The sequence below is a fragment of the Lepus europaeus genome, chromosome 21 (genome assembly GCF_033115175.1).
Source record: "Lepus europaeus isolate LE1 chromosome 21, mLepTim1.pri, whole genome shotgun sequence".
Lineage (NCBI taxonomy): Eukaryota > Metazoa > Chordata > Mammalia > Lagomorpha > Leporidae > Lepus > Lepus europaeus.
This window is the reverse complement of record NC_084847.1, coordinates 27,360,349-27,380,211: the sequence shown is the minus strand read 5'-3', so window position 1 is coordinate 27,380,211 and position 19,863 is coordinate 27,360,349. Positions and strand designations below refer to the sequence as shown.

Genomic DNA, 19,863 nt, shown 5'->3' with positions numbered 1-19,863 from the left:
AGCTCAGCTGAGTGGAATTACTTCACTTCTGAATAGAAAAAAAGAAGGAGAGATTTACCACTCCAAACCTGGGTGTGTCACCTTTGGCACATCCTTAACCCTGAACAGAGCTCTCTGGTCACACCCACCACAAGCCTCTAGAGATCCACCAAAACCAGACAATCTACTTAATCTAGAGTCATAGTATAATGAGAAAAGCCACCACAGTGAAAAAAAGAAGAAGAATCCAAAGAATATCTCCACAATGCCAAACAACAAATGCAAAAACCAAGGAAACAAGAACAAGGAAGACAACATGATGCTCCCAAGTGAACATGACACTCCAAGACAAGATTGTGAACATGATGAGATAGAAGAAATGCAAGATATGGAATGCAAAAAAATTTTAAGAACATTTAGAAGTTATCAAAAACAAATGCATGAACTGCAGAAATCTATACAGGACAGGACAGAAAATCTCTTTCGTGAAAATGAAATCTTAAGGAGGAGTCAAAATGAAATGAGGAATTCAGTGGAATATGAATTTGAGATACTGAAGAGAAACCAAAATGAAATGAAAAATTCAATAGAACAAATGGAAAACACATTTGAGAGCCTTAAAAACATAATCAGTGAGGTACAAGAGAGAATATGAGACTTAGAACACAGAGCGCAGGAAAGTATACAGTCAAACCAAAGAAAAGAAGAGGAAATTAGAAATCTAAAAAAATATTGTTGGGAATATACGGAATACTATTAAAAAACCCAACATTTGAGTTCTAAGAGTTCCTGAAGGCATGGAGAGAGAGAAGGGATTAGAAGGCCTTTTTAGTGAGATACAAGCAGAAAACTTCCAGAAGAGGAAAATCTCTTCTACTTTCCTCAACATCTGAAGTGCCTAATAATATAGAACAAAATGCTCAGGAGAAAGAAACTGAAGGTCAAGTTTCCAGAGAGATCCCCTCCTGGAATTAAATCAAATAATATAAAATCAAAAGTGAATGTTTAGAACTTTTTCCTCCCCCTGCCAATCCCCATGCCAAGGTCAGGGACCAGGAACATCATGTCTAAAGTTTAGTGGTCCACCTCTACCAAACTACCACCCATGCCACCCCACTTCCTGTCATGTTGGCTACCACCATTTCTTTCTGGGCCACCAGCAATTCCTCCACCACCTCCCATATGTCCAGATTCTCTTGATGATGCCGATGCCTTGGGAAGTATATGAATCTCTTGGTGCATGTGTTGCTATCACACTGGCTGCCATATGGGCTTCCAGCAAAATCAGAAAGAAAGAAGATGCTCACATTTTAGTTAAGGAGTAAGCACATCATTTTTAAAGTAACCTTTGCTATAAATGCTGTGGATTGTGGAAAACAAATGTTTTTGATAATTTAGGAAACAGAAATGTAAAAAAGTTGAAAAGTTAATATAAGGCAATAGTAAAGATATTTTGATGATGAAGGTAGTACATAAGAGATTGAGCTGTACCCCATCAGGATTTTTACCAAATACATGCTGGCTGGCTGGCTGGCTGACTGGCTGGCTGGGATTATGAAAAAAAAAACTTATTTTATTTTTATTTTTTTTTGACAGGCAGAGTTAGACAGTGAGAGAGAGAGAGAGAGAGAGAGAGAGAGAAGGGTCTTCCTTCTGTTGGTTCAACCCCCAAATGGCCGTTACAGCCGGTGCGCTGCGGCAGGCACACTGTGCCAATCTGAAGCCAGGAGCCGGGTACTTCCTCCCAGTCTCCCATGTGGATGCAGGGCCCAAACACTTGGGCCATCCTCCATTGCCTTCCCAGACCACAGCAGAGAGCGCGAATAGAAGAGGAGCAACCGGGACAGAATCTGGTGCCCCAACCGGGACTAGAACCCTGGGTGCTGGTGCTGCAGGCAGAGGATTAGCCTAGAGAGCTGTGGCACAGGCCAAAAACTCACTTTTCCAATGTGTAGATCCTTAAGATCTGAAGACACCTGCATCACTGGTAGTCACATGGCCAGACTCACTTTTGGATCTGTATTGATGTATGCAGTATGCTGTAGTAGCTATTCAGTGCTCTTGTCCTGACTTCACTGGAGTTTACGTGATCCTTTAGAACTGATTTCTTATTTTCAGGAAATCCTGGGGCTAAGGCAACAAGTTAAGTTACAGCTATTCATTAAATAAATGATTGGCTAGATCCAGAATGTTGTAGAAAATGTCTGGCTTCATTTCTTCAAAATATCAGTGTCTGGAAAGAAAAAAGGAAGTAGGGGTCAAACTGTTGCAGATTAAATGTTATGTAACAAATGTCATAGCCAAATATAATATGGGATCCTTGAGAGCACTATTTGGTTAAAAAGACATTGTAGGGATCAGCACTTTGGTGCAGAAACGAAACTACTGCCTGCAGTGCCAGCATCACATATTTTTGCTGGTTGGAGTCCTTGTTGCTCCAATTCTAATCCAGCTTCCTGCTAGTGGGCTTGAGAAAGCAAAAGAGGATGGCCCAAGTACCTGGGCTCCTGCACCCACATTGGAGACAAGGAAGAAGCTCTTGGATGCTTGCTATGGCCTGGTGCAGCACAGGCCATTGCAGCCATTTGGGGAGTGAACCAGCAAATGGAAGGTATCTCTCTCTCTCTCTCTCTCTCTTTCTCTCTCTCTGTCTCTGTCTCTCTCTCTCTCTTCCTTTCAAATAAGTAAATAAATATTTTAAAAAATACAGAAGCCATTGTAAAGACGTGGCAAGGCATCACTGAGGGAATTTGAGTTTAGACTGGGTTTTCAATTATACTGGATAATTATTACTAGGATAAGAATCACATAGTTTATAGAATTGCCTTTTAATTTACACACTGAAGGATTTAGGAGTGAAGTGTTGTAGTGTTTCCAATATATTTCAAAAAGATTTAGCAAAATGTATGTGTGAATTTATGAAGCATATATGGCAAAATGTTAATGAATCTGATTAGCATATATGTGAATACTCACTGTACTATTTTTCTATTTTCTGTATGTTTAAAATATATATTATATTTCACATGTTGTCTGGCACTTATTATTTCATCTATGATCTTCTTCCTTGCTCTTTTTTTAAAATTTTATTTATTTATTTGAGAGGTAGAGTTACAGATAGTGAGAGGGAGAGACAGAGAGCAAGGTCTTCCTTCCATTGGTTCACTCCCCAAATGGCGGCAACAGTCAGAGCTGCACTGATCCAAAGCCAGGAGCCAGGTGTTTCTTCCTAGTTTCCTATGCAGATGTAAGGGTCCAAAGGCTTGGGCCATCTTCTACTGCTTTCTCAGGCCACAGCAGAGAGCTAGATTGGAAGAGGAACAGCCTGAACTAGAACCAGGGCCCATATGGGATGCCAGAGCCACAGGTGGAGGATTAACCTACTGTGCCACAGCACCGGCTCCCTTCCTTGCTCTTGTATTTAAAAAAGTTCTCCCCAAACTTAAAATCAAATGAGCATTAATAATTCTTTTTTTAAATATTTATTTATTTATTTGAAAGGCAGAGTTACAGAGAGGCAGAGGCAGAGAGAAAGAGAGAGAAAAAAGGTCTTCCACCTGCTGGCTCACTCCCTAATTGGCCTCAAGGGCTGGAGCTGGGCCAATCCAGCCTCTTCTGGGTCTCTCACGGGGATGCAGGGGACCAAATATTTGGGCCATTCTCCATCTGTTCCAGGCAATATCAAAGCACTACATCAGAAGTAGAGCTGCCAGGACTGGAAGCTGTGCCCATATGGGATACTGGCACTGCAGGGGGTGGCTTTACTGGTAGCTATGCCACAGCACTGACCCTATTTTCTTTTAATTCTTTACTTATTCTTTTTCTCCTTTTTGACAAATCATCCTTTTTAAGCATATGAAAATTACTTCGGTAAACATCTAATATTTTCCCTCGAAAGTCAGTGACTTATGTAGGTCCCACTGATCAAATAAACCTTCCTTTTCCTATTGTCTTAAGATGACTATTTCTCCAAATAGAAACTCATTTTTTTATGTTTACTAGGATTTGTATATGGCATTACTATCCTGGTCTTGCTCTGTCTCTCTACTTTTACACCATTAAAATGTTTTAAAAATTTACTAAGGTGACCATTTAATTATGCAAGCAACAAGTGAGCTATATATGGATGATGAAAATCAATGAAACTGCACCTATAATTGTGTTCTTGGTATCTCTAAGCCACAATTCTAATGTATTATACTTGATAAATGAATGTGTTTACTGTACTCATAGTTTGATTTAAATACCTAAATAATATCTGTAGGATTTTTATATGTTTGTGGTTTGTAGTATTGATGAGGGATATTCTTGGACCTCAAGAGTTATTACCAATCTGTTATTTTTGTTTTTATAGAATAATTTAAAATAAGATACTAATTTTATAGGTATATTTAGAGAATTTTATAACTGTATATTTCACAACCTATTAAAATGTTTTTATATTGGAGCTTTTTTTACATTGTTGTAACATGCAACAGACACTTGGTTGTTTCAAAATAACTCATTCATTCAATAAATGCCTCATGTTATGGACCAGAAACCACAAGACTCTATGGATTCACAGAAAAGACACAGTGTTTGTTGAAAGATGCCTAAACATTAGAAATGGAAAATGTGAATTATCTCCTATAAATATTTCTTCTTTTAATTATTGGAACAAAAATCTTTGGATTCAACCTAGAGCAGAGAAACAAATTTTTTTTTTACAAAATCCTGTTTTATTCTTTTTTTTAATTAAACTTTTATTTAATGAATATAAATTTCCAAAGTATAGCTCATTACTATATATACTATAATATAACAACTGAAGAAGTAGACCAATGGGTGATGGAGACAACTAGTGAGTTCATGGACATGAAGAGTCTCCTTGGGACAAGGATGCTGGGGGCCTGTCCTGAGCAGACACTGTGGAAGTGCAGTCCTTGGAGACACTGGACACTGTGGGCACAGTTCCTGGGCAAGCTGTGAGCTCATAGGAGGTCAGCACAAGCAGGACCATGAGGGAATGATGGAGAATTGTCAGGCAGGAGTGTAGCAGCCTAAGAGAGGGTGGGATCCAAGACTAAGCACAGGTTAGGTGAGGCCTGAATGACTGTCCTGGCAGGAGCAGGGCTGGGAGGCTTCAGTCTCCTCTGTGTGGGAGCAGCTGTGCCATCTCCTTGACCCTGATGGTCATATGCCCTGGCCAGGCCAGCAATGGTGTGGGGTTATCACAGCATGAGTCAGGGTTAAGGAACAGGGAGTGGGACCCTGTGGGGCATCAGGAGGGTAGAACAGGCTGCAGGGACACATTCACCATGACTTCGCCCTGTTTAGTCTCCAATGATGAGGGTTGATGGCAGAGGAGGGGATGACAGATGGGAGGTGTCTCCATATGACACCCTGAGTGACAGAAGCAATGTCCCTGAAGTGAGATCTCCCATCTTTCTTCTTGTATTACTCAACCCATGGCCTGGTCAGCAGCACCTGGTAACCCAGCTGCCCCGAGACCTCGGGAAGTGGTTCATCCTTGGAGCCCCTGAATGTGGTGATGTCTGGGGCAGGGTGGGGATCCCTGCTCTGCAGAACACACCCAGCACCACATCACACTCACTTCCACGAGCCAGGGCCCAGCTTCCTCACAGGACCCTGCCCTTGGTCCCCCTCCATCCTCACCTCCAGGAGAGACCAGACAAGGGTGGTGAGGAGACTGGTGAATACAACAGCAGCAATGGAACCTGCATAGCTAGGAACACACATGGGCTTGTGCACACAAACACACACACACAGACACACACGCACACAGGCTCACACTTGTCCCCAGTGGGATATTATAGCTTAGGCTCCCTGGGACAGGGAGAGTGGTGAGGATCTTGGCCACAGCAGGATCCAGGAGGCTCAACAAATCCTGCAAGGCATTCACTGTCCCTGCAGGAGCCAGAGGCAACCATGCCCGGCCAAGGAGTTGCAAGAGGCCTAATGGTGCTGACAGTGAAGTTGTCCCCAAGACATAGATGTCCCTCATCTGGTAGCCCTAGGGATTGTGGGTGCTCCTGACCCCACATGCTTATTGACAACATCAGTGTCTGTGTGGTCAGCACCAGCGTCAGGGGCTGGTGGTGAAGTCACAGTGATTCAAACCTTAACCTCGTGCCTGTGTCCAGGACAGAGTCCCTGTTCCTCCTGCAGACAGTCTGATCCCTGTTGGCTCAAGGTCCCAGTCAGGTGGCAGGCAGGCTGCCTCACCTCTCCCCCTAGTCTCTGGATTCTGATACCCAACAGCAACAGCAGCAGCAAGGAGAAGCCAGGAGGAGGGCAGGAGGCACAGCCTGGATCAGCAGCGCTAAGGAAAGCCTGTCATGTGGCAGGAGATTGTGCCTCTTGGAGTCCCCAGTTCTGGTCATTTGCAAAGGTGGGGAAAGTACTGCGACCTCAGGTAGTTGTATGCCAATTGTGAGGGCACCCATTGCACTCATAGTAATCCAAAATGCAAATGCTCAAAAGTCTATACAAAATATAATTGTACAGGAAAAGGAGGATGGAGGATGGAGGGTGGCAAGGAGCTGGGACCTTGTCCAGTGGGTGACAGAGGGCACCAGGATATCTGAGCCCATGACATACCTCCCACACATCTGCCCTTTTCTCTTGATCCCAGGAGAGACCACAGGCCCCACTGCTAGGGGATTCTTATTCCCCAGGGTTTGGGAACCCTGACCCTGAGACCTGCTGATCTAGGAGGGTGCCATTGTGACTGTGCTCCATGATGTCACCATTGCCAAGCACTGCTCCTTCCATATTCTACAGCAGTAAGAAGCCACTCGTGTGTCATATGACTGGCTGAGCTGGAGTTTGTTTTCTAGGCAGCAAGCAAGTTCAGGACAGAAGGATGGATTCAGGTCCAGGTGAGTGGGACTTGCTCTTTTCATGTCATGATGATTTGGGGACAGGTTGTCCCAGCTGTGTGGGCCTGGCCTCTCCTGGCTACTGCAAAGGGCCATGCTGCCTGAATCTCTCTCTCTCTCTCTCTCTCTCTCTCGCACGTTTTCCAGCTTAAAAACATGAAAAATTTGATTCTCTCTCTGAATACTAACAATGGGGATGTAGAACCTGAAATTAACTATACACTTATATATAACCTGAGAAAATGAAATGCTTATGTATAGTATTAACAAAATATGTATAATATTGTACATTCCAAATAACAAAATACTGATTTTAAAAAAGGTGAATTACATCTAAAGAACTGGAAACCATACTGTGCCCATGGATTACAGGATAAATGTAATAAAGGTGCTGGTTTCCCCAAAATAGTAAATAACTCTAATGCAATTCCATCACTACCTCAGCAAGATTTTTGTAGGCCTAGGTGCTCTTATTCTAGAATTCATACGGATAGTTAAGACAGTCTTGGGAGAGTGGGAAGAACAAAGTGGGAAGATTCACTGCAGTCAGTGTCAAGTCTCACTAAGTAGATACAGTAATCATGAATTGGTGACACTGGGAAAAGGACATAGACAAACAGAACAGAGAACCCAAATAGACATACAAATATGCTCAATTGAATTTTTTTATTCAGTACCACAGGGAATTCAAAAAAAGAAAGGATAACTTATTCAAACAGTGGAGTTTCCCTGCCTCTGTTACACATCAGAGTGCCTGTGTTTGATGCCCGGCTCTGCTCCTGACTCCAGCCTCCTGCTACTGCAGACCCTGGGAGGCAACGCCAAGGGCTCAAGTAATTGGGTTCCTGCCACCCGCATGGGAGACCTGGAATGAGGCCCTGGCTCGCTGCTCTAGCCTGGCCCTTCCCCATCTGTTGCAAGAATTTCTGGAGTCTATCTGTGGATGGAACATATCTCTGTCTCTCCCTCCTGTGCTGTCACTCTGCTTTTCCAATAAATATATAGATCTTTAAAATATCTTTTAAAAAGGAAAATACAGGACTGCAAGCTGAATTTTCACAACAGGTGACCAATGCATAATTTGTGAGTTTATTTAACATTCTATGCAATATTTAGATGCATTTGCATTTCTGATCAACACAGATCAATTCACATGTCAGATGAATGGAAAAAAACATAACAAATATATTTCATTCCATGGAACATTTGGGATATGATACACTAAGGGGTCATTCAATGTTTATCTAGAATGCAAATGGAACTGGGCATTTGGGTGTTATTGTTTCTGGTACTTCTGTTTTTTTTCTTGGCTAAATCTGGAAGCCCTATCAGGCTAAACTTGGATGCAGGGCCTTCTCTATGCCAATTTCACCTATGGCAAGTGTCAGACTGTCTTTTTTTCCCTCTCTGTAAAATGGGGGTGATGACTTTTATTTTGCAAGGCTGCAAGCTTGCCAAATCACACAGCTCCTCTAGCTGTTGTTGGTGGTGAATGCTTAGCAATCAACATGCATATCTAGGGATGATGGTTGGATCACTGAATCTTTTTTTAAAAAGATTATTTAAAATGGAGAGAGAGGGAGAAAGAAGGAGATGAGGGGAGAGAGAGAGAGTGCGCACAAGAGAGAGAGAGAGATCTTCCATTTGTTGGTTCACTCCTCAAATGGCTAAAACAGGGCTGAACTAGGCCTGGAGCCAGGAACTTCACTGGGGTTTCCCATGTGGGTGGTAGGGAGCCACGCACTCAGGCCATACTCCATTGCTCTCCCAGATACACCAGCTGGACCAGACACGGAGCATCAGAACTTGAACCAGTGCTCTGACACGGGATGCTGGCATCACAGGTGGTGCTTTAACGTGCTGCATCACAACACAAGTCCCTAATTAAACACATCTTGCTTGGTACTGAATCCCTGGGTTAAAGCAAGTGCCTACTAGCAATATTATGGGCAAATTTATATTTCACTTACATTTTCCATGTAGGCATTTATTTGAACAGCAGAGAGACAGCAAGCTTTCATCTGATGGTTCACTCTCCAAATACCCACCACGACCAGAGCTCGGCCAGGCCAAAGCCAGGAGCCAACAACTCTGTTCAAGGATCCAATCACTTGAGCCATCACTGTTGGTTCCCAGGCTGTGTATTGGCAGGAAGCTGGAGTCAAGAGCCAATTGCAGGACTTTACTCAAGCAATCCAGAGTGGGACATGGTCTTCTTAAACTCCAATTAAACACCTGCCCCATAGGTAAACCTAAATGGCCTGTGGAGTTGGCAGGGCCAGTGTGGTTACACCATGTGTGACATGACAAGTGATAGAAGTGGAGGAGGCAGCTCCAACATCCTGGCTTTGCCTTCACTTTAACCACCCAGTTGGCTTTTCTGGGCTCAACTGGGTGCTCATTTCCTCCACTCACTGAGCTTGGACGTTTCCCAGAAGCCTCCAGGCTGGTTTTAGAAGAGATGACAATGTAAGCATAGGTGTCATTGCCTGTATCTGTGGTAACTCTTTGCTGAATTTCTAGGAATGAACTTTTGCCAACACCTGCTCAGTGTCAGGGTTTAGGCTTTTTATTATGTTATTCATTTATTATTATAACTATTATTATAGGAAAGAGAGACATAGATATCTTCCAACTGCTGGCTCAATCTCCAATGCCTGTAAGAGCCAGGCCATGACAGGCAACACCCAGGAGCCTGGAACTCTATCTGGGTCTCCCAGGTTGTTGAGCCATCATCTGCTGCTTGCCCGGGGTGTGCACTAGCAGAAACCTAGGATTTGAGGCAGAGCCAGGCTTCAAACCAAGGACTCCGATATGGGACATGCATGTCCCAAGGAGCATCTTAACCTCTAAGCCAAATGCCCACCCCCAAGTGTGTATCTTACACCACTCTAATGAGAATCAGAGAAGGGAAGTGCAAAGGAAAAAGCCTGTGTTTAGCGTGAGATGGGCCCAGGTTCTCAGTTTTGCTTCACTGGTAGCAGCATCTTATTTTGTCAACTCTCTTCACCACTGAGCCTCAATATTCCCATTAAATTAGGTAGAAAACCTATTGGAGGGCACCTTGTTCATAGAGTTTGTTACTGCTTGTATGATTTACATGTTTCAGGTGCCACACAGAACATTCTAGGTTCATTCATGGCCTGAATTGTGTATGCAGGCTCTTAGATAGCCACTGTTGATCCCCACCTCCTGGTACAATCTGTTTTTTAAAAATATTTGTTGTTATTTATATGAAAGACAGAGAGTCTCTCTCTCTCTCTCTCTCTCTCTCTCTCTCTCTCTCTCTCTCTCTCCCTCCCCCCCCTCTCTCTCTTTAACACACACACACACACAAACACATTTTCCATTCACTGGTTCACTCCCCACATGGACACAATGGCTCAAGCTTGGCCAAGATGAAGCTAAGATCCCAGAATTCAATTTGTCTTTCCTATGTGGTAGGGGCCCAAGCTCTTTGGCCATCACCTGCTACCTTCCCAGGGTGTGCTTAAATAGGGAACTGCGTAGGAAGTGGAGTAGCCAGGACTTGAACTGGCCCTCTGATATGGGATCCTTCTGTTGCAGACAGAACCTTAACCCTGAAGTAGGGTCTAATTGTATTCCAGGTCTTTGCCTTCTACCTAGAGAAGCATTTGAAGCACAGAAACATGTACAGTACACAAAACGATAACATTTATTTAAGGGATCATAAAGGAAACATGAGCATGGGTGGGGAGTGGGCCAGGAGAAAATGGATGTAAGAGGAGAAGTGGAGAGACAGCACCTCAGCATCCGTCTCCCAAGAGCAGGACACACTTCTTCCAGTGCTGGCTGCTTTTCAGGTAGAAGTGTGGTGGCTATTCACATGGCACGTGCCCCACCCAGAAGGAAAGATGCCCCAGGAAGGGGCAGTTTATTGGACAAGTAGGATAGAATTACATGGGGGCAAGGGCTTGTGACTTGGGACTTCCAGCTCTGTGGCCCTAACCTAGCTACCTGCCTTATCCCATCTCATCCCCCCGCAGAGATTTCCGACCCTTCATCTTAAGGGGGTGCTGAAGGATGATGATCCATCTTCTGTAGCTACTTCCTGCTGGCCAGGGGCGTTGTCCCTACCTATCCAGGGTTCGGAAACCTCTCCTTATCTCATCTAATCGATCCATCTCATGAGCTGGGAAATTTTCATCTGTCACGGCCAATCGCTGTTGCCCCTGCATGGTCATCATCATTTTGAGAAGCTGTTGAATTCTGAAACAGAAAAGTTTGTCAATCAGGATGAGCATAATTGGAAAACAGATAAATTGCAAGCTGAATCCCCTTCAAGATAGGAGGAGTATATTCCACTGTTTCCCAAAACATGGGCGTTGATAGATTGTCTTTTCCCAGATTATAAAACCATCTAGCGTAGCCATAAAGACTGGTAGTATCCTTTTCAGTGAATATACAACTGTTAGAGTAGGTGCCGCAGATTCCATTAATCACTGCACACACTCCTGGTTTTGCCAGTATGCATTTTACGGCCAGCTAGTTGTCCATGACTGTCTTAGAGCACCCACAGACTCAAGTAATTGCTGTAAAATCTGGCCTGAAGTGTAGGCTCTAGTTTGGCCCACACAATAAACAGATTTTTAAATGGTTTTCTATGGCTTAGCAGGATCTCCTACTATCATACTACAAGAACTATGGAGTTTTCCTCACAACAGCAGCCTCCTGAGAGAATAAAAGATAGGCAAAATATGTGTGCCACAAAGTGTAGCAGGTGCAATATGATAAAAGGAAAGACTTTACTCACCCCTTTGCCCTTTGAAGATGTATTCGAGATGTTGGATGCATTCACAAGAGTGAGCAGACTTGTTCTCTGTGTGCACCTGTGAAGACTAAAGAGGTAGAACTGAGATCCTTGACAAATGTACCCAGCTTGGGATGCCCTGAATTTGACTTCAGTAGGAGTGCTGAGTAGCACCTGGTAGGATCCCTTTCATCTAGGCTGCAATTGATCAGAGGAAGAGTCTTTGCTCCGAGTGTCTCTTAAGCCTTGGTCTCCTGGGGACAGGCTGTTCATGAAGTTTGGAACCTGGCACTGTGAGAATTTTATTACCACAGTCCATTAGCCTCTTGTATAGGAAAAAGGTTAATAATAAACTTTTATCTGATCCTGTATCCCTGAGTGAAAGAAGGTGTCAGAGGTGAAGAAGACCTTTTATATAGCATTTTAGTCAGGCAGTTTTAAAGCAGCCTTAGGTGCCACTATGATCCTGAGGGCAATAGGTAAGAATTTAAGCCATGTTTCTGAGGTCTCTTGGCAAAGCTTCGCCAGGACTTTCTTAAGAACATGATTAGCTTTTTGACTTTGATGACTAAGGTCTCCAAGGGGTATGGAGATAAGAAAAACCTAAAGCAGTCACCACATGCTGAGGTACTTTCTTTATGACAGTATGCAGCCTGTACCCTCCAAATACCCAAGGAACTTCTGGCATTAAACCTTCTCTTCCAAGAGAGTGAGAGTCATATATTAATAATCCTCCATTCAGCGCATAGGCTTATGACTGAACGCCCACCTCCACTGCATCCTTCATGTAGCCTGGTTGAGATCATTCTGTGACAGGGCTCGGGTAGTAAGGATATTTAGTGACCAAAAAGCTCAGGTAGCAAAGCTATTTCTAGAACCTGCTCTGCAGCAGCGACTTTTGCTGCCTTATCTGCTAGCACATTTCCCTGAATAGCATGGTTATCTGTCTTCTTGTGTCCCCTGCAGTGGATGACATCCACTTTCTAAAGACTCCAGTGCTCCTGAAGGAGAGCTAACATCTCTTCTCCTTATTTCATGGGAGAGTTCTTTGCAGTCAGGAGGGCTCTTCCTTTCCGAATTGCTCCATGTGCATGGAACTCAAGGAAAACAAACTGGAGTCTGGACATATTAACTCAGCTCTTCCCCATTGCAAGGCTCTAGTTAACACAGTAAGTTTGGCCTTTTGCAATCAAGTGCTAGTTGGCAATGTCTGAGATTCTATCACCTGAGTAAGACCCACCATGGCATAACCTGCCTTTTTAACTCCATACTTCATGTAACTACTGCCGTCTATAAACCACTCAGTATCTCGATTTTCTAGAGTTTTTTAAACTGTACCCTTAGGAGTCAGTCCATAGGGACAAATGAAGAGTCATACACAGCTGAAGTTTCTGTAGAACCTGAGAAGACAAAAGTGATATGGCTCTCCACAAACCCTGTTATGCTTATACATGTGATTCAGATCTCTTGTGTTAGTTGTATTGGATACATTACAAAGTTTTTATACCCCAATTTGAGGTTCTCAGTTTTAAGCAACCTGCCTCCAGGGCTCCCTGTGGGTTGATCTATATCTAAGGGCATCTTCATTACCCAATGCCCCTATTAAAATGTCTTAATGAACATGTCTTACGTAACCTGGCCATTGGAAGAGTGCTGCTGCTTTTGCAAAGGTGCCAACAACTGGGGAGCAAACGCATGTATAATTGGGGCATTTTCCCAGCATCCAACATGAGCTTATGGGATGTCATCTCTGCAAGAAATGATCTCCAGTGGGGCACTGTTCCTCACGCCAGGAGGAAAAGCTCCTGGGTTGTAAAAATAACACAGCCTATGCCTGAAGATCAGCTGCTAGAGTTTGTAAGCCCTGAAGCTTCTGAGCCCTGAACATTCTCTGGGGCTAGGACCAGCATATCTAGAGCTTGTGACCTCAGGTAGCATTGAAACCCATACCTGGGTGTGTATTCCAGGGCAGCAGAAACCAGCATAAAGCTAAGATAAATTGTAGTGCTGCTGACTAGGTACATGGCTTGCACTAGCTAAGGGGTCCACCATGGTCAGGTAGGGTCCACTTCCATCATCCACTGAAAAGCTGAAGTCACACTTGAGGCTTCCAGGGTTGGGCAAAGTCCCTCCCTCAGCTCCTGTTGAGGAACTCCTGCCATGTTAGGAAGTACCACCTGCTGACAGGGTTGTGGCACATATACACTGCACAAGTGTTTTGAGGACCACTCCAGTCATATGAAGAGAAGTTTGCTAGCAAAAGGCGAGTGCTTGGCCCATCTGCCCATCTTAATAAGGAACACACCATGATTCAAAATCTCAACACATAACTTTTTTGCCAGTAGAAACTAAATGCCAAGTTCCAGGTTTTTCAGCAGCAAGAATGAATTTTAAAAACACACTACAAACTAGAAACAAAGATTTTGGGCACAAGGCCACAAACTGGCCAACTCTCTTCCCATTTCTCTGTCCAGATCTTCCTTACAAAGACATCTCATAGTCGCCTTTCCTCCCCTATAGCTATAAGTCAGGAACAAGGTCCCCACAACTGCATCTCAACAGATCTGCCTGAGATCAAGAGCAGTGAGACTGAGGAAGACACTTTTGAATTTTCACAAGGAGGTAAAAGCTTAGTATAGCTGAGACAGAAACAAATTGAATTCCACTTACCACTGTTGCTTTTTTGGTTCCCTGCTGGGCTTTTCTCAGACACCTGGCTGGCTCACCCATAAGAAGTGAAGCAAGTGGGGCGGCTGAATGTGTATTCCAGGTGTGTGCCTTCTACTCAGGGAGGCATTCTAAGTACAGGCACATATACACTGTCCAGAATGATGAAGTTTATTAAAAAGGTGAGAAAACACACATGCATGGGCATAGGTGGGGAGTGGCCAGCAGCATAAATAGCTGGGGGAGGGGAATAGGAGAGGCAGCACCTCCTTCTGTCCTGGTCTCCAGCTGAAGAGCTTGCTTTTCCTGGACTCTAGACTAAGTTAAGGTCCCCATTCCATCTTTCTGCTCATGTGCACCTTGGAAGGCAGCAGGTGATGGCTCAAATACCTGAGTTCTTTCCACTCCCTTGGGAGACCAGGATGGAGCTCCAAGTTCTGGGCTTCAGCCTGGCCCAGCCATGGCTGTTGTGAGCATTTGGGGAGTGAAGCAGAAGATGGAAGATACCTCCCTCTCTCTCTCACTCTCTCTGCCTCTCTTTCACTCTCTGCTTCTGCCTCTGTAAATTTGCCTTTCAAATTAATAAATATTTTTTAAAATTAAAAATAAATATAAAGCTATTTCCTTATAGCCAAAAAAAGATTTATTGATTTGGAAGGCAAAGTCTGTGGCAGGGAGTGGGAGGAGAGAGACAGAGACAGAGACAGAGAGAGACTCCTCCATCTACTGCTTCACCTCCCAAATGACCAGAACAGACAAGCTGGGCCAGGCCAGAGGCAGGAACTTCTTCTGGGTTTCCCATGTAGGTGGCAGGGGCCCAAGTACTTGAGACAACCTTCATGTCTTTCCCAGATGCATTAGCGGGGAGCTGGATTGGAAGTAGAGCAGCTGGAACATGAACTGACTCCAATATGGAGTGTGGGTGTTCCAAGTGGTGGCTTAACCACAAAATAGAACTGCCACCCAAGTTTTTAAACAATGAATTGTCAAGTAGTCCATCTAGGTATATATACATCTAGGTGTATATATATCTAGGTATATGACTCCAAGAATTGGAAACGGGGGTGGGTGTTGTGGTGCAGCCAATTAACCTGCCACTTGGGAGGTCCACATCCCATACTGGAGTGTCTGGTTCCAGTCTTCGTTAATTTGCTTTCAATTCAGCTTCCTGCTAATACTCATGGGAAGGTAACAGATTATGTCTCCAGTTCCTGGGCCTCTGTCAACTATGTGGGAGACCTAGATGGAATGCAGGGCTCCTGGCTTTATCCTGGCCTGCCTTCTCTGTCGTGGCCATCTGGGGAGTGAGGCAGAACTCTCTCTCAGTCACTGTGTCTTTCAAATACATGAGTACATACATAATAAAAGAATTGAAGACAGGGTCTCAAGGAGTAATTTGTACCCATGTTCACAGTAGCATTATTCACATTACCCTGATATGCAAACAACCCATAGGACCATCAAAAGAAAATGAGTGTGGGAAAACAATGTGGTCCAACTGAACCACGGAGTATTATTCAGCCTCTCAAAGGCAGGATATTCTGACACTTGCTACTGCAGGCATGAATCCTGAGGACTGGATACTACAAACCAGCCACAGAAAGACAAACACCAAGGACAGGCAGTTAAGATGCCTGCGTACCATGTCAGAATTACTGGGTTTCACTCTCAGCTCTGGCTCCTGACTCCAACTTTCTCTGTTGCAGACAGGAAAGTAGCAGCTGATGGCTCATGTGGTAGGGTTCATTTCATGCACATGAGAGGCCTGAATTGAGTTCCCAGCTCCTGGCTTCAGCCCAGTCCAGTAGTTGCCATTATAGGCCTGCAAGAAGTGAACCAGCTGATGGGAGCTCTGCCTGTCTCTCTGCCTCTCAAAGAGCAAATACAATGAAATTTGAAAGAGAGAGCAAATACTGCATAATGCTTGAGACAGAGTTGTCCCATTCATTGAGACAGGAGTAGACCTGGGGGTGCCAGAGGCTGGGAAAGGGGGTTGGGAGTGTTTCATGTGGAATAGAGGAGTGGTGGTGATGTCCACACAACCCTGTGAATGCTCTTCATGCCACTACTGCATACTTAAAAAGGGTTAACATAGTAACATTTGTGTTTTGTACTATTAGCATAATTTAAAAGGTAAAAGAATTCCCCCACCCCAATATCTATCAATGCAGACCAAAGTTACTCAATTTGACTATAGCTGCCAATACTAGGCTGGGCTTGACAGTGACCCCAGACATCACATACCTAAGTGGGCCACTGGGGCCAGCAGCTGCCAGTCATCCCCCAAGCAGCCAGTGGCCCCTGCACACAGCCCAAAACAGGATGGGAGACTATTTGAGTATAACCTGAGAGCCCAGTACATTCATGCTAGAAGGAAGGCTTATCTTCCACACGTACCTGGGCATGGATGCATCCAAGCAGGGTTTCCCTGAGCAAGCACATGGCTGGATTTGTCATCCCAGAAACTCGACCTCACTGTGTCACAAGGAATTTCAGAGCCTCCTCCCCAACTTTTTAGTGGTAACCAGGGCTCAGAATATGAGAGGTACTTGCCCAGTACTACACACCTTGTAGACGTGAAGGCAAGGTTTGTACAGCTCTTGGAAGTCCCAGGGCCTGGTCTCTTTGTTCCTTTTTTCTACTTTTTATGGAATCAAGGAGATGTTTATGGATATGGTTCTGTAAGTTCTGTTGAATGCACAGAGTGTGGCTCTGTCCTCAGAATCCAGATAGACAAAGGCCCCTGAGGCTGGCACTGTGCCCCAGTATGTTATGCTTCTTCTAAAGGAGCTTCTATAGTAAGTCCTTATAAATGGATACATTCACTACAGCATTTCAGTGTCAGATGTCTGTTTCTCTGGTGCCTAGCAAATGGTCATGGATGCTAACCAATAAAAATGCTATTCTGCTGTCTACTTGAACCATGGGACAACCGAGGAATGTCACTGACCTGACCACTGAAGTGAGGTTATGCTCACCTGATCAGCTGCTAAGCACAGGAGACACAGGACCTGGTGGTGTGGTCTGGTCTGACGCCTGATCCTAGTTCCTCCTATGAGACCCATTGCCTTCACTCCCTGCCTGTTATTTCTTACTGCCTCCCCACAATCCCTCCTCCCAGACAGGGATCATAACTTCCTCTTGGGCATTTCCAGTGCATGAAGCTATGGGGCCACCTTTCTCCTCTGAATTCAGAGGTCTTCCTCTGGGTCTGGCAGGATACAGCACACCCGCAGAAGGCAGTTCACGATCCTCCTGCAGACCCCCCAGCAGCCCTTGCTCTTGGCAGCTTTAACAGGCGAGGTCCCCGCCTCCTCGTCCTGTTGGTTTTCTGGGAGGCTCTCGTTCTCTGCCACTCCCTGGGAACAGCTCCTGTCTGCTAAGTAGCCCTTACTGCTGCTGGAGCTGATAGTGGCTATGGAGGACAAGGAGCTGTTGTAGCTGAGGACTGGCCCAGGAATGTAGGTCCTCCTCCTTATGACAGGGTGGGGACTCTCTGACCTGCGGTCCTCACTGTTGCTGGTGTTGAGAGTGGACACAGAGGACACGGGGTTGTTGTACCTCAGGACTGGGTGAGGAGTGTGGATCATCATCACACCAGGTGGGGAACCGTCCATCCTGCGGGCTCCATGGCAGGCATTTAGCCCTGATGACTGGTCACCTTCGGGCAGCACTGGGGACATGGCACTGGCTTGCAGACTAGGTGTCAGGGAGGCTGCTTTATGGCTCAGCTGAAAGCCCAGCTCCACCAGGTAGCTTTGGGCCTCAGCATCCTCCGGAGATGCTAGAAGCTCCACTTCAGTGAGCTCAGGTCTTGCTGCTCCACTGAAGCCCTCCTGGGATTTCCCCCAGCTCAGAGCAGGGCACCAGCAGCCATCCTCCTCCTCACGGCCCAGCTGGAAGAGGAGGCCTGAGGGGTATTTTGGACCTTCAGTAGCATGCGAAGGACCTGGGAACCCCATGTACATTTCACTTCCTCCTCCTCTGAGGTAAGCCTTTAGCTGGGCTTGTCCCCACAGGGGGCCATCCTGTTCTTTGAGGCCCTCCTGAGAGCTCAGGCTCTCCACACTTCCACTGATGTCCTCGTCTTCAGTTGAACTCAGAGACTGTTCGGCTGCATCTTCACTCAGTTTGGGCCCTTTCTGCTCCATGTGGAGCCACTTGTGGCCCATAGCATCTGCCACCGTGGGCCTCTTAGCAGGGTCACAGGTCATCAGCCAGTCCAGCAGCTGCTCCAGTTCCCCGCTTATAGAGGAGGGGATTTGGTAAGACCCAGCCAGGATGGCTTCCTTCAAGTACGCAAAGCTGTCCCCTTCAAAGGGCAGCCACCCTTTCACCATGGTGTATAGGAGCACACCCAGGCTCCACACATCAGCCTTGTACCCGTCGAATTCCTTACCTAGGAATTCTTCCGGGGCACAGTATTCGAAGCTGCCACACAATGAATTGAGTTGTTGGCCTTCTGTCAGCCTCTTGCTTAAGCCAAAGTCAATTAGTTTAATACACATGTTTCTGTCCACAAGGAGATTTTCTAATTTTATATCTCTGTGGACAACATGCTGCTTATGGCAGTATTCCACTGCTTCTAGGGTCTGACTGAAATAGTAACACGCTTCTCCTTCCTCAAGGTGGCCACGCACCGCCACTAACTTTCCAAGGTCCCCCACGCTAATATATTCCATAAACAGGTAGGCTCTCTCTGCCGTGTATTCTACCTGCATTAGCTTTACAATATTAGGGTGATGCAGAGAATTCATAATCTCTGCTTCCACCCTTGCTTGTGGGAACTCAGAGGAATCCCCGTGCCCTCTGGCAATGATCTTCACAGCGAACACAGTCCCACTCTCAATATGGCGGGCCAGCTTCACCTTGCCGAAGCTGCCCTTGCCAAGGGTTCTGAGGACATCATATCCCCGGAACACCTCCTCCTCTGTGTGGGAGGATCTGTCACCACTCATTGTGGGGATATCTTGGTATCTAGTGTACTGGGAGTAACACTGGCTAGTCTCCTATAGCACCTACGGTGACCTGGCAATCCAATGAGAAAGAAACAAATGAATAAGTCAATATGTTAATACTACTAGCAGGTAACACTACATTTACTATACTACAGACTAATTCTATTCACTATACTCATGTTACTAATATAACAAGAAAAAGAGAAAAAGAAAATATATTTAAATTAAATACACAGAGATAAAAAGAGAAAAAATTGAGTTGGGGGAAGAAAACTAAGAATAAAAAATAAAAAAATAAGCTCTTAAAGAACAAATAGACAAAAAAACTGCATATGAACTTCACTGTACTAATCAATAAGATGAATTCTAAGTCACTATGTGATATTATGAACACAACAAGAGAAATCAAAAAAGGAATGAGATTTTTAAATAAAATACACACAGATAAAAAGCAAAAATTTGAGGGTGAGAAAAGAGGAAAAAAAAACAGAACAAAATAAAGAGCACTGAAAACAACAGACAAAACGACAGTATATAACTACACTAATTATTAAGATTAATGCTGTTCACTATGCTAATATTTTGAACAAACAGTATATATGAATTA

The 19,863-nt window shown here is 44.8% G+C and overlaps 1 protein-coding gene across 1 annotated transcript; it reads right to left on the bottom strand.

The window, feature by feature from the left end:
- Window positions 1-17,489: 17,489 nt before the first annotated feature.
- On the bottom strand, window positions 17,490-19,256 carry LOC133750492 (MAP/microtubule affinity-regulating kinase 4-like). The gene has a single exon (XM_062180086.1). The coding sequence runs from the start codon at window positions 19,254-19,256 to the stop codon at window positions 17,490-17,492; it is 1,767 nt and encodes a 588-aa protein (XP_062036070.1).
- Between the last annotated feature and the right edge of the window lie 607 nt (window positions 19,257-19,863).

Bases quoted from the DNA above. Each gene is read 5' to 3' on its own strand.
- LOC133750492 (XM_062180086.1), bottom strand. From the start codon at position 19,256: ATGAGTGGTGACAGATCCTCCCACACAGAGGAGGAGGTGTTCCGGGGA.